The 14,998-nt window shown below is 41.4% G+C and overlaps 1 protein-coding gene across 3 annotated transcripts in view; it reads left to right on the top strand.

Moving 5' to 3' along the window:
* The window catches only part of LOC114153579 (Down syndrome cell adhesion molecule-like protein 1 homolog), a 69,516-nt gene that overhangs the window by 42,616 nt on the left and 11,902 nt on the right, over nucleotides 1-14,998 (top strand). The window contains exons 6-20 of one of the 3 annotated variants that reach the window (XM_028032226.1): nucleotides 1,667-1,942; nucleotides 2,055-2,351; nucleotides 4,264-4,536; nucleotides 5,647-5,931; nucleotides 6,034-6,153; nucleotides 6,242-6,418; nucleotides 6,969-7,168; nucleotides 7,575-7,671; nucleotides 7,784-7,912; nucleotides 8,005-8,172; nucleotides 8,252-8,322; nucleotides 8,852-9,092; nucleotides 9,666-9,851; nucleotides 10,620-10,775; nucleotides 14,789-14,928. In XM_028032226.1, the coding sequence (XP_027888027.1) occupies nucleotides 1,667-1,942; nucleotides 2,055-2,351; nucleotides 4,264-4,536; nucleotides 5,647-5,931; nucleotides 6,034-6,153; nucleotides 6,242-6,418; nucleotides 6,969-7,168; nucleotides 7,575-7,671; nucleotides 7,784-7,912; nucleotides 8,005-8,172; nucleotides 8,252-8,322; nucleotides 8,852-9,092; nucleotides 9,666-9,851; nucleotides 10,620-10,775; nucleotides 14,789-14,928 (2,816 nt within the window). Of the gene's footprint in view, nucleotides 1-1,666; nucleotides 1,943-2,054; nucleotides 2,352-4,263; nucleotides 4,537-5,646; nucleotides 5,932-6,033; nucleotides 6,154-6,241; nucleotides 6,419-6,968; nucleotides 7,169-7,574; nucleotides 7,672-7,783; nucleotides 7,913-8,004; nucleotides 8,173-8,251; nucleotides 8,323-8,851; nucleotides 9,093-9,665; nucleotides 9,852-10,619; nucleotides 10,776-14,788; nucleotides 14,929-14,998 lie in introns of those variants that run through there. The other 2 variants (XM_028032227.1, XM_028032228.1) reach the window with 2 other exon arrangements.

Below are 14,998 nucleotides of genomic sequence, written 5' to 3'. Positions count from 1 at the left end.
TGCCATGGGTTTGTTGAGACCACATCTAGCACTAAGAAGAAAATTATTTTACAGACCATATCAGTAGGAAACCTAGAACTTATTTATGTTTTTAATTAGTTTTGATATATTTATTTCTTCAATATTAGTTTTCATGTCCGTGTTAATATCACGAGGCTGTTCAGTGACTCCATGACTCTTTAATTCTGACTCTTTAGGATTTGATTAAGAACCAGCTTTGTTCTTTGTAATTTCTGTCCAGTAAAACTATTAACTATTTATATAGAAAGGTCTATATAAAGATATAATCCATGTTTCTGTCCCATATTTGTGTGGCATTAAGGATCTGGAAGTTTTAGTTTTCCACTGAATGCACTGATTTGCACAGTAAATGCCATGTGGGTGAAATGTTGTGAATGATACTCTGAAGAGCCATTTTCCTGAAGGCAGCACAGAGCTGCGCCACCAGAAACACTGAAGAGAAGAGTTATGACTGATATTGTTGCAGTTCTACCCATGTTTTAATGTGTCAGAGCATTGTCGTTTTGGAAATAGATGAAAGTTTAAACTTGTATTGTTGTACATCTTTCGTCTGGTCATTTTGTGCAAAATTTAGCAACTAACATCAGAAAATGGCACAGAACAAGAATATTTCTTTCCACTCTGATTGGCTACTGTTAGGTCTATCGATTTTAAGTTGAATGTTCATAGCATTTTTCGTAGACGCCTGTAAAAATAATTTCTATTCCCATGGCTTTTTTGTTCTCTGGGAAATTATTTTTGATGATAAATACAGAAACAACCATAAAAATCAAAACATCAACAAAAATTTTGTGATAGTAATATTCAGTAATATACAATAATATTCAGTGCAAAGTAGCCTACAAATTCTATGATGGGGGGGCGACCTGAATAATGGACAGGGGGGTGCTGGCCCAAAAAAGGTTGAGAAACACTAGTGTAGAGGTAACTACAAATAAAACGCAAGTAAAAGAATGACATATTTGATTGACTTTTTTTCCAGAAAGATTGGGAATAGCAGACTTTCTTTTTGTTTCACGTATAAAAAAATATATTGTGTATATTATCATTGTTGTGTGTCTGAGAGCGAGAGAGTGAGAGAAAGAAACACACAAACTTTGGAAATATTTCAGAAATATTTCCAATCAAAGACAAAATTATTTTGTTGTGAGCGGTCTTTAGCATTAGCATTAGAGTTAACGTTCAGCGTTACTACTAGTGAAGACAGATGCTGACCTGACCCATATTTCCTAAAAGAGCACATTAAATGACAGAAGAATACACCTCAGTGATTGCAAATGCATCAGATTTAAATTTTTTGCAACTGGCCAATCCCTTTTCAGGGTCGTTCAGGTGTAAAATTGGTAAATCTTCCAATTTCGTATCACATAGCAAAACTTTTTTTGTGTGTGTGAAAAATTAAATTAATATTTGTACTAAGTTTACTAGCACTCATAAAAATGAACATTTAAGAACTGTAATGTATGTATTGTCTTAATAGATTGGTTGTGTCATAATCAATTGGTTGATAGTGTTTAGACTTGCTATACAGAAAACATAAAAGATACAACAAAAAGAAATAGCTTTATTGTTCTGCTTTGCATGTCTGATCATACCTTCAGGTAGTTCATTCTGTCATCACATGCTTTTTTTTTTTTTTTTTCAGATCCACTGCGAGTGACGCTGTCTCCCAAGAACCTGAAAACAGGCATCAGCAGCACCCTGTTCTTCACCTGCACTGTGGAGGGTTCTCCAGAATACACCATCAGCTGGTACAGGAACACTGAGCCTATTGTTCCCGACCAGCACATTTTCATACAGGGACAACACAACGACACGCTGCAGATCACTGCAGCTCAGAAGTTCCACTCTGGAGCCTACCAATGCTTTGCTTCCCGAAAGGGCCACACAGCTCAGGACTTTTCCATTATACTCTTAGAGGGTGCGTGGACAAAGGCCGTCAGGATACTTAATAAGAAGAGATGTCTACAAAATGAATTGGTTTTAATCATGGCTTTATTCCATCTCCATTTTTCCTCTCTGTCCGCTCTCAGACGGTACTCCTCGTATTGTGTCTTCCTTCAGCGAGCGGGTGGTGAACCCCGGCGAGCCTTTCTCCCTCATGTGTTCTGCCAAAGGAGCCCCACCGCCCTCTATCACCTGGACTCTAGACGATGAGCCCGTGGTGCGAGATTCTACCTACAAGACCAGCCAGTACACCCTGTCCGACGGCCTGACCGTGTCTCACGTCAACGTCAGCAGTCCACTCATTCGAGACGGGGGAGTGTATCGTTGCGTCGCACGAAACTCGGCCGGTAGCGCCGAGTACCAAGCGCGCATAAACGTAAGAGGTGCCTGTCTGCTTTTCAATATAAATGCACTCACACCTGACTCTATACAAACACGCAGGGCTTAGATCAAAGCAAATATCATTATCTATCTATCTATCTATCTATCTATCTATCTATCTATCTATCTATCTATCTATCTATCTATCTATCTATCTATCTATCTATCTATCAAAAATTAAGTCCACCCTTGCTGCCTTCCTAATATTTAAAGGGAAAGGAGAAAGCATTTGTGTTTTACTGCAGTGCTAATGCCGGAAGACACTAGCAGATGTTAAGGAAGCAACTGTTGCTCTTCAACAACCTGAGAAAGGTTATGAGATCATTTAAGAACATTTTTAAATCCAACCTTTTAAGTCTTCCCAGTCAGAGTAAATTCTCTCCAAAATAAGATGCTCAGATCAATTAAAAAAAACAAAAAACAAAACTGGAGCTTGAGGAACATGTTGCCTGTAAAAGCTTATGTCACCACATTTAGAGAAAGACTGAACAAGCTTGGCTTTTTTGTTAGGATTACCAGGCGAGACCCTTTTCCCTCCAAAAAGATTATGGGAAAATATACTTGAAAATATACTCGAGTTGCCACAGGAAGAATGCACAGCTCCATATTTGGCGAAAAACAAGCTCAACACTTCGACACAAACTCACTATACCAACTGGTGGTTGGTATAGTGATGATGCAGTGATGATGTTGGCTTACTTTGCAGTGAAAAAAGACTGTTGCATTCACCGAAACATATTGATGGGCCTGAAGGAAAGATGTATAAACACATTTGTTCTAATTTCAATATACTGAAGAGCAACAGAGGAGAAAGTCTACAAAAAATTACTTAACATGGAAGGGGTGTACTTAGTTTTTCTATGACTGTCAATACAGTCATGGAAGCACTCTTTTTTTCCTGTGACTGTATCTACACTATGTTGCCAAAAGTTGCTCAACCATATAATCATTGAATTTGGTGTTTTAATCATGTCCATGGGCACAGCTGTATAAAAGCCAGTCAGCACATCAGACTGATTCTACAAACGTTTGTGAAAGAATAGAGTTCAGCGACTTTCAGCATAGCATCAATGTTGGACGCCACTTTTGGAACAAGTCCATACAACACCGCTGTTGGTGGTATGATAGAAAAGTGGAATTGACTGGAAACAACAGAAACCTGGACATCTGAAATGTGCTGGGGTTCATAGTGGTCAGAGGTCGCCAACTTTCTGTAGGCTCAATTGCTTCAAAAATGTTTGTGGCCTTCAGATTAGCTCAAGGATTGTTCCAACATGACTACACACCAGTACAATAGCAAGGTCAGTAAAGATCAGTTTTGACTTACCTGTTCACACTCCTGACTTCAACAAGACAGAATAAGTTTGGGATGGATTATGGAGGAGATGGCAAGCTAAGCTCTCTCTCTTCCAGCATCAGTGTCTGACCTCACAAATGCATTTTCACACTCCCAAACCTTGTGAAAAGCTACCAAAGAATTGAAACTGATTTAGCTGGGGAGGATGTGTGGCATCATCTTAAACCCTAAAAAATGGCACTCAAGTTCACATGTGCCGCATGGGATGACAGATGAGCAAATTTCTTTGGCAATATTGTGTACCTATCAAACAAATGTAGCTAGCTAGTTAGTTTTCTGTCTGTATTTACTCATTTAGATACATTTTACATCTGCTTAGGGTAATTAGATATTAACAAATATCCTCAGTCAGATTTTAGCAATGGGGGCATAACTAACCTTCCTCTCCACTTGTCAATTTGCCCCAATCACTCCATTCCTCAACTTTTATCTCTTCACCTTTCGTCCCCATTGGCTGCCCCTATGACCTCCGTCACCTCATCCGCCCTGTTCTCCTACTTTCGCGTCTGTCCCTGTGTCCTCCCTCCATCCCCTCCCTCTCTTCCCCGTGTCTCCAGGTCCGCCTCGAATAAGACCCATGCGAGATATCACAGCGGTGGCAGGCAGAAACACATATATAACATGCCGCGTGATTGGCTACCCGTACTACTCGATCAAGTGGCTGAAGGACGGCATGCAGCTGCCTGATAATCATCGTCAAGTGGTGTTTGAGAATGGCACCCTGAGGCTTACGGACGTGCAGAAGGGCGCCGACGAAGGGACCTACTTGTGTAGCGTTCTGATCCAGCCCCAAGTGTCAATCAACCAGACGGTCCATGTAACGGTTAAAGGTAAGAGTGAGGAGAAAATAGCGAAAATTATAAAAGTATCCAATTGCAACATCTGAAAAAAGCCTACTGAAAGCAATGTTTAATTGTAGAACATGCTGTTTAGTGCACTTATTTACCCTTCATGGAAGTAAATAAGAATGGCAGAGGATCTGTGTAGCTCTGTATCGCATCATAGATTCTTTTTAAATAGAAATCTCTGGATATCTGCCAGAAAACTCAAAATTGATCATCACTGGTACTTTTCAACATGATAGCGATCCAAAACAAATGGCCAAAAATTGTTCACCAAAAAGTCACCAACCTCTCAGTCTTCTGAGCTAAATCCTATAGAAAACCTGTGGAATGATCTACAGAGAAGAGAGCAGAAGATCACACCCAGGACTGTGGATAATCTATTCTAAAGACTGTACAAAAAAGAAATAAGCTTTATTTGCAAAATATAATTGTACAACTTATTTTAACAACTATTAGTCGGTTCTCTGCATATTTGTACACAAATCAAGAGATAGATTTTTAAATTTCCTTTTCATTTGATCACCATGGATACGTCACAGTTCAAGAATCTCTGGGATTGGTCTGATTGTAATAAACTCAGACTAATTATGACACATGCAATATTCCAACTTGCAACGATGGCATTATTTTTGATGCAGATCAGTAGTGTTTGCTGGTGTTCTTTTGTAAATTTCAGATGTTTGTGTCTTTATTTTGTTCAGCTTGACAGTTGCCTAACGATGGTAGCGCGGCAGCTGCAGAGGTGTTTAAGGGTGTGTGCGTGTGCCTGAGTGTGTCTCTGATTTAATTAGATGAATAATAATGAAGCCTAGATTAAATCCCCCAGATGTCTCAGCTGTAGTACCCCAACCTCAACCTCCATTGCTATGGCAACGGGATGACTTCCCCCAGCCAATTGGACTCAAACCAGAGCAGCTATTATGGGCTGCAGGAGACGGGGGAGCTAAAGGGAGGGTGGCAGCAAAGAAGGAACCCACTGGCCAATGACCTTCTCTATCTCTTTCAGCATTGCTCCAGATGGCCACACTGCCACCCTTAGACATCTATCGCTGCCTTTATTCCTCTGATTCCATGTGCTCTTCCTGTCTCTCCCAGTGCCGCCGCTCATCCAGCCCTTCGACATCCCCTCTACCTCAGTGGGGAAGCTCATGTACATCGCCTGCGTGGTGTCGTCTGGGGACATGCCCATACGCATCACCTGGCACAAAGACGGCCAGCTCATAGTGCCAGGCTCTGCCTCTGGCGTCGCAATCGAGACCAAAGAGTTCATGAGTTCCCTGCAGATCTCCAAGGTGACACTGAAGCACAACGGGAACTACACCTGCATCGCCAGCAACGCCGCAGCCACCGTCAGCTGGGAGAGACAGCTGATTGTCACCGGTGAGGCACTGAGCGAGGCATGGGTTGCCTCAAACATGCAAAGGAAGCTGACAGAGGGGGGCGATTGTTTCACCTTCTCTTCCTTTTCTGTCTGGCTTCCAGTGCCGCCACGTTTTGTGGTTCAGCCCAACAACCAGGACTGCATTTATGGAAAAGCAGGCGTTCTGAACTGCTCGGTGGAGGGTTATCCACCTCCAAAAGTTATGTGGAAACACGCCAAAGGTAAAACGAGCCGTCACCTACTCCCACAAACAGAAACAACTCAAGGTTTCGACACGCTTTTCTGTATGCTCTGTGATTTCATCTGCAGGTGTTGGAAACCCACAGCAGTACCACCCCGTCCCCCTCACCGGCCGCATCCAGATCATGTCGAACGGCTCCCTGCTTATCCGGCATGTCCTTGAGGATGACAGAGGGTACTACCTCTGTCAGGCCTCCAACGGCGTTGGCTCAGACATCAGTAAAAGCATGATCCTCACTGTCAAGAGTGAGTGCCAGTCAGATCTTCCATTGGCTCAAGTACTTTTTTAACCACATCTCCTGGATTGTAACAGAGATCAGTCTTGTAAGATGCATTCGCGCCCCAGGCTATTTCGGCCTGCACCGAACACGGCAAAATCTTGTCTCTGTCCTGCGCACCCCTAACCGGGGGCATCTTGGTTATTGATTTTTGTGTTTCAGCTGTCAGTTTGCGTACCACTCAGTGTTTTGCGAGGAAAAGAGGCTGCTGAATTAGTGATAAAAACAAAACCACAGGATCCCCCGTTGAATCAACAATCCACAAGTAAGCAAAAGAGGAGAAGGAAAGAGCAGAAATCTTGGAGAAGACGAGGATGAAGTAGGGAAATAGGGTGTGATGTAAGGGAGCCGCTGAGGCTTGAAGCGTGAAATGACAACAGGGAACGTAGAGGCAGAATAGCGATATCCATACATCTGTATTATAGCCACAGTTTCCAATACCACAGCCCCATTCCCTCATCTCATTACTCCATATAAAACTATTCATTACTGTGACACATGTCTGTGGATCTGCTCAGTTCCCGCCATGATCACCAGCCACCCCAACACCACCATGGCGAGGAAGGGCCAGACCAAGGAGCTGAACTGCACAGCACGGGGCGAGCAGCCCATTATTATCCGCTGGGAGAGAGGAGACATGGTCATTGATGCAGAGAGAAACCCCCGGTACTCCATCACTATCAACAAGAAGGGAGATGAAGTCATCTCCACCCTGAAGGTAAGAATACAAAAGCTGGGCTCAACTTTAAAGCTTCTGCAACAAACTGGAGGAGGATTATTTGAAACTGTTCAAAAGCTGGATTTACAATACATTAAAATAAAAAGCGTTTATAGCTCATGAACTTTTCCACTTTTGGCCATGATTCAAACACATAATTCAGTGTATTTTAATTATTTAAATTTGGTCTCTAACTGAGCTTGTACAATTTGTTTGGGAAGCTTTAGAGATGCAGGTCGGAATATATTTTGCCCTCTACTGTGTGTCCGAGGCAGACAAGGTTAACAACAGTGTTTTTTGTCAAAAGACGACCAGGCTGTTTTAAGCCGAGTACAGAACATTACATATTGTTAAAAAAAACGTATCTTAACCCCAAGCTGGACCTTTTTTGTGCTGTTTTTTCCAGCTGAACCCAGCCGAGCGAGGAGATTCAGTCTTCTTCTCCTGCCACGCTATCAACTCCTATGGAGAAGGCCGAGGGCTCATCCAACTCACAGTGCAAGGTTTGTTTTTCATCATTTTCCATATCTCAATAACATTATTATTGCTGTATGTATGGATACGAATCCTTATACATATTCTGGAATTCAATGCCTATTCCTCCCCCTTTTACAGAACCACCGGATCCCCCTGAGCTGGAAGTGAGGGAGGTGAAGGACAGAAGCATGAACCTGCGCTGGATCCAAAGGTTTGACGGCAACAGCATCATCACCAGCTATGATATTGAGTACAAGAATAAATCGGGTAAAACAGCTCAGATTTGTGCCTCCACGTCTTTATTTTATTTCTTCTTGTACAGATTTTTAAAATGCCAAAATTCTGCTCATGTTCAACAGACTCTTGGGATCACATGTACACAACCAGGAACATCTCCCCTACAAACAATCAAGCCAACATTGTGGAATTGCATCCGGCTTGCGTTTACAGCATCCGCATGTATTCGTATAACAAAATCGGACGCAGCCTCCCTAGCAAAGAGCTCACTATCAGCACTGAGGAAGCGCGTAAGTTCTTTCCACGTTTTCTGCTTGTTCGTTGTTTGGCTAAGATTTGTCAGTCCGACAATAAATTCTGCTCAAACAGCACCTGATGGGCCCCCGATGGATGTTGTCCTCCAACCGATGACGTCTCAGAGCATTCGAGTCACATGGAGGGTAAAAAACATGATTCTCCTGCATGTTAACATTGAGTCTTTTTATGAATAATAATTTTATATATATATATATATACACATACATATTGTCCCTATTGTCTCTAAGTATATAGTTATACATATAGTTATTGTCTATATGTGACAAGTGTGAGGCCTGCAGCCATATATAAATATATATATATATATATAATTTGTTTATTTATTTGTAAAACAGAGCTCTTTCTTACTGGATCAGCAGACTTTTCCTGCAATGTTGGAGGAAGTTGCTCTTTCTATCCAAACAACTTTTTTATGATTCAATGCATCATGTGTTTGAAGTGATTTCACACTTCATTGCTGGTAGATCTGAATGTATAATCTGGCATATGCTACTCGATAAATGGTGCACAGTAGGCTGAAATGCTCGAAGAATAGACTTGCAAAACGAAGAAAAGCAAAACCAAACCCAAATAATGCATAATTCAGAGTACGAATGTTCCCGTATTCTTTCCTCTCCAAAATAATCATCTTCTTTACTCCAAAACATCTAGGCTCCCAAGAAGGAACTGCAGAATGGGGTTATCCGAGGTTATCAGATCGGCTACAGAGAGAACGGGCCTGGCAGCAACGGCCAGTACAGCATCGTGGAGATGAAAGCAACGGGGGACAGCGAGGTGTACACCTTGGACAACCTGAAGAAGTTTGCTCAGTATGGCGTGGTCGTCCAGGCTTTCAACAGAGCTGGAACTGGGCCGTCCAGCACCGAGATCAACGCCACCACACTGGAAGACGGTATGGCCATTTGATGGTAAAATGAGGACGGAGGGAGGAGATTTTTACTGGGCAGCTGTGGAGAAGAAAATGAAAAAAAGCTTTCTTTTTAAAGTGACTCATTTAAAATAGTTCTTCACTGACTCCTGCTGCCTGATTGAAAAGTAATGGTAGACACCCTGAGTGGCAGTTATTGTCTCTAAGTGTGAGGCCTGCAGCCATCTGCAAGATTGAAGATGTGTGAATAGTTTCTTACTTAAGATTTTATTCTCCATATCGCCACTCATCTGCATTTCAGCGTCTTGGGTTTAACCATTTCATGATTAACGTTGCTCTCTTAATGCCCTTTCTCCCTTCCATCAACCCCCACTTCTTGTTCTCCCTAAAAGCTGCAAATTAGCAACCATTAAATCTGGGCCAATTTGAACATATTAGACTGATTGGTTTTACAATGTCTGTGGTTGGAGATCTTTTCAGGGTTTCATCTGAAACGCATTGGGGGCGCATTGGTTTTAAAGTCTGAAAATAAACCCAGTATTTTATTTTATGTGAAGTTAAATTCTATGGATCGTATTTATTTTTTTGCTTTTACAGTGCCGAGCGAGCCCCCACAGAACGTGAGAGCAATCTCGGTGACGTCGGATGAGGCGGTGATCACGTGGTCGGAGCCTCCGCGCATGACGCTGCACGGCGTGCTGAAAGGCTACCGGGTTGTGTTTTGGTCCCTCTTCCCCGACGGAGGTGGGTGCTGTGGGGGCCGGGCCCAGTGGCCGATGCAGAGTAATTATCACCTATCTCATTCTAAAATTCACCAAAATTCATCCTCATAGTCACGTACCTCTGTGTCAGTGCTGTGAACTTGTTTGTTTACCCTTCTCATGAAGCATCTTTTGTTTCGTTGCACGTGTTTCTATGCAGTGTCTTGCAAACGAGAACGAGTTTAGCTTTTCCACATTTTCAAGTTTGAGCTTTAAACCTCAATTTATTTTCTTGGGATTTTATATAATTGACCAAAACAGTGAGGAAAAACGTCACAGGACAGAGAGCGATCCACACACACTCAAAGCAAAGGGCAGTTTAGAGAGGCCAGATAACCTGACATGCATGTGGTTGAACACTGGGACAGCCCACAAATCCATAGGAATTAATGCCATATAAACTCAGCACATTGAGGGCCAATCAAATCTCATTGCTGCAAGGAAAATAGCTGAACAAGAAAGAAAAAATTTGAATTTTCAATCACTATTGGCGACACAATCCTTATCAATACCATCGCTGACTTATGATCTTGTAATACCATGCAGTCCTAGTACAAATGTTCTTGCAAGGCACTGCACATTTGTGCAAAATAAATATATACATATATATGTATATTTATCTTTATTTATATAAATATTGATATATGTAGTATATATATATTTTTATCACCATCCTAGCTTACTTAGAGCAATTCTGCATTAATTACAGTTCTAAGAATTTCTGATAAAAACTAAATAAATAGCTGCAGGTGATGAACACGCAAATTTTTCCGGTCTTTTTTTGCCTCAGAATGGGGAGAGATGCAGAACATCACCACCACACGCGAACAGGTGGAGCTGCGAGGGCTGGAGAAATTCACCAACTACAGTGTTCAGGTTCTGGCCTACACACAGGCCGGTGACGGAGTCCGCAGCAACGTCCTGTACATACAAACGCGCGAGGACCGTGAGTGTACAGTTTCTAATTTATTTGTCTAAACACTGTGCTCAAGTCAAGAGACGCGTTGAATAGGAGGCAGATAACAAAAAGCGAACTGTGTTGTATCTAGCCCATGACAAAAGCCCATTTGTGTTGGGAAGCTCCATTAGCGGTGCTAATGAGAATTAAGAGGCTTTAGGTCCACGGCTCGAGGCTGAGGGAGGGCTGGCGGTGGGAACGAGGGGGGTGGAGAAGGAGCATCCAGCATCCAGGAGTCAGCCATCAGCCCCGGCCCGCATCCTCTCCTGCCACAGGCGCAAAGATTAACTCTGCATGGATTAGAGAGAATTAATTTTGTGCTTACACCATTGGAGGCGGGATTACAGCCAGATCCATGTCTCTTTATAAAGAAGGAGGAGGAGCACAGTGGATTGAAGATGCAAAGACAGAAAATTGATCATTCAGTCGTCTTGGCTGAGCAAAAAATAAATAAATAGAGATGAAGACTTTCTTTCTGATGAAATAAAGAGGTCTTTGTAATTTTCATTTGTTTGGGGTGTGACACACCCTCCCATTGACAAACCAGCACATACTGCATCCATAATGGGGCTGTTAATGCAGCACCGCTGCGCCTCTCATCTTCATCATCATTTTGGTTGTGCTAGCTGTGCGTAGCAGACAGTCTGCCCGTCTGTCTGGAGTCTGGGGCAGATTTTGGGCACCAGATGGGACTTATCTTTCCCCTCTCACTCTCTCTCTCTATATCTGCCACTCCTACTTTGACATGGCGGTCCAGTAACGATAACGATCGCTGGCTGCTCTCTGATAGTCCCATTGGAGACACAGCTACCATTCTCCCCTGGACTTCATCCCCGCCTCCCTCCTTTGAGCGCTCCCCCGCTGCATCAACACTTTCTTAGTTAATGTTGTTTTCATGCTGACTAATGTCATGTGTGGGGTTGAGGAGTCAAAGGGGTATAAGTTGGGTGAATGGCTAGATCGGGGGGCCTCTTGGAGGATAAAAAGAAGAACTGGGGGATGGATTTATGGGGCTAGGTCTCCTTCTATAAACCCCAGATGAGGCCCACTGTCAAGCTTGAGTTATATTTATGGAGCAGATTGAATAGGCTTGATTGGTAGCGCCATATACTGTACGATCAATGTGAAAAAAGGCTTCTTTTGTTCTCCCTTTTAAAGCATTTCAATGTCCTGATGTGTTTTTGTAAAGTGTGACTCCTTCCCTTAAGCGCCTTCTTGAATCATTATCTTGTAATCAGCATTAAGCAATGTCCAGTGTCAAGCTGAAGTGGCTAGTGGCGGATCAGACACTAAGGTCTAATCTGTTTGTGAGCGTGAGAGTTAAGAGAATGCAGGGTGTCACAGAGTCAGAACTGCTGACCAGCGTCTGAAAGAACATATGTCACTGCCGTCCACCCAAACCGAGTCCTTCAGAGTCCTCCCAGAGCGGCTTAGTGTGGGATAAGACGATCAATCTGCAAACAAGCCTGCTCACTTTAACAGCCATCCCAACAAGCGATCACACACAGGGCAGGCCTGGATAATAAGCGAAGCATGCTGCTGTGTGGAGGCCCTGGAGGACACAGGAGGTCTTCAGAAGACCCTATTTTAATTGTTATGTTAGCAGTGATTTAATGCAGTCAGTTTTGGGTTTTAGCAGGGGTCACGTTTCCACAATGTCACTGAACACATCTGGACAGTTCTTTCTTGCACTTTTCTTGTAACATAGATTTTATTTTATATGTGGTGTATTCTTTGACTAAAAATAGTGTTTGATTAGAAGCAAAAAGACACTTTTGCTAATCTAATGTGTCCTCAGGAATTTAACAAACAGTAAAAAGAAGAAATGATTTATAAATATCCTATTGCACAAAACTATTTTCAAGGTGGCATAAAAACCTTTTCCCTGACAACAAGTTATATGCATCATTCATTAGTAAATGATTGCTGCTACAGGCTTAGAAGCAACTTGATAAAAAGTTTGGCTTTAGTATAGTTTCATAACCTCATATTGTTATGTTGATAGGTATATATAAACCATTTCCTGACTACCACAGCTAGAATATGTAGCCGACTGTCCATTGACAGCAGTTGTTTTAGGTTAAAAAGCTAACAGTTTTGACTTGGAACAATAACACTTTTGCTAATCTAGCAAGTTTTACTTTAGCATTACCATCGTCACTAAGCTAGCTAATCTAAATTCTTGCTCCAACTCATACACTTACTAATTTGCACAGATTATGATGGTTATTCAGCTTCTATGCACCACAAATCTGGAACAAACTTCAAGAAAACTGCAAAACAGTTGAAACACTGAGTTCCTTTAAATCAAGACTTAAACTCACCTGTTTAGAGTTGCTTTTGAAACCTAATCATGAAACATTAATCAATAATTTGATGTAGAAAATGTACTGTTGACCATGTGTTCTATGACTTTGTATTTTTGGGGTTTTTTCTGATTTAAAGCACTTTAAATGCCTTGTTGCTGAAAGGTGCAATACAAATAAAATTTGATTGATTGATTCATATAAATTTTTACCAAGTTGATGTATTTATTCATAGCACAACTCCAATAAACATATCTGCGTTCTCTATTGGACACCATAAACAACAAATGAGAACAACGCTTCACCGAACCAACATGTCAGTAAAATTTTAATCTAAAGTTACATTTATTACCAGAACAAATGGTAAAAACGATTAGTAGAAGTTTTTACCCATTCTTGAATTTTAGATGTACAAACCAATGTGGCTGTAATCAGCCACATTTTTATTTTTATTATGTATTTGATAGCCCTTATAAAAGGACAAATGTAAGAGAAGAAATTATCACAAGATGAAATCAGTGCGCTTTCACTTACTCTTGTATTGAGTGTAGAGAAGCAGAACACAGAAATCTATTTTCATACAATTCTCAACCTTTCTAACTGCAAGTCATTTATACTATATTTTTTATACAAAATCAAGTATTTCACATTACAGTTATTTAACGATATTTAAACATTTCACTCTGAATTATTTAAGTAATGTTTTTATGGTACAGTCAGAACTAAATTAATAATTAAAAAATATAATATTTCCAATATATTTCCAACCAAAATGATGAGAAACAGTACATTGCTTGTACTACTTCACAAAAATCACAAGTTATTATTCCAATTTAAACTAATCAAACTGCCGGATGCTGAACGGAACATGAGGCCTACAGCCGTTAGCAACAGAGCTAAGCTAGTTAGCCAAACACTCTTCGCACATCACATTAAAGCAATATAAACTAAATACATACAAATTCGCACATACAGGGCTAGCATTCATCCACATATCATTCTCCTGGGAGTTAGATCCCATTTCTTAACTTATAAAAGGACAAATGTAAGAGAAGAACTGATGACAAGATGAAATCAGTGCGCTTTCACTTACTCTTGTATTGCGTGTAGAGAAGAGCGCACTAGTCCCCCTAGTGGACTCTTTTGATTATGGCGCCAACGCACCCCTCTTCCAGACAAAGGACCCAACTACATTCCTTACACACCCAAAACCAAATTAAATTAATGCAGAACCAAAACAATTCGATCTTATATTGACAAGATCAAATGAGTATTATGCCCTGCAACATATTAACCTTGTAAATCCCTTTTTATAGTGTATATACTGTATCTTTTCCCGACTAGCACTGTGAACACTATTGTTGAACCAAATGTGAATTAGAGAAATAACTACATATGTGCTCTTTATTTATTTACTTATTTATTTATTTAGGCTTAGGTATCTCATGGTGGCTTTTAAGAAAATTATTGTATCTTCAGTAGTGAACTAAACACAGCTTAATGCACAAAGCAACATTGATCAAGATTGTCAAATCATAAGTGATGTTTGCGATCCTTTGGTGGCCTCCAAGTCAAATGCTGCTTCTGGCCACATAAAGCCTTCAGCAACCTTTGAGCATGCATACTCATGCACACATATGCATATGCATTCCTGCGTGTGCTAATGCTGCTCTCTGTTTTTTTTTTTTTCTGCAGTTCCCGGTCCACCAGCCGGCATCAAGGCAGTTCCTTCCTCTCCAAGCAGCGTGGTCGTGTCCTGGTTACCACCTCTGAAACCAAATGGTGTTATCCGCAAGTACACCATTTACTGCTCCAGTCCAGGATCTGGGCAGCCGGTGAGTCCTTCCTCTATGGGGGTCAATAAAAAAATGCTTCCGTTGCTTGTAAAAGCAAGTTGATAAAATC

The sequence above is a fragment of the Xiphophorus couchianus genome, chromosome 11, assembly GCF_001444195.1.
Source record: "Xiphophorus couchianus chromosome 11, X_couchianus-1.0, whole genome shotgun sequence".
Taxonomy (NCBI): Eukaryota; Metazoa; Chordata; class Actinopteri; order Cyprinodontiformes; family Poeciliidae; genus Xiphophorus; species Xiphophorus couchianus.
This window is presented reverse-complemented; position numbering and strand designations above follow the sequence as displayed.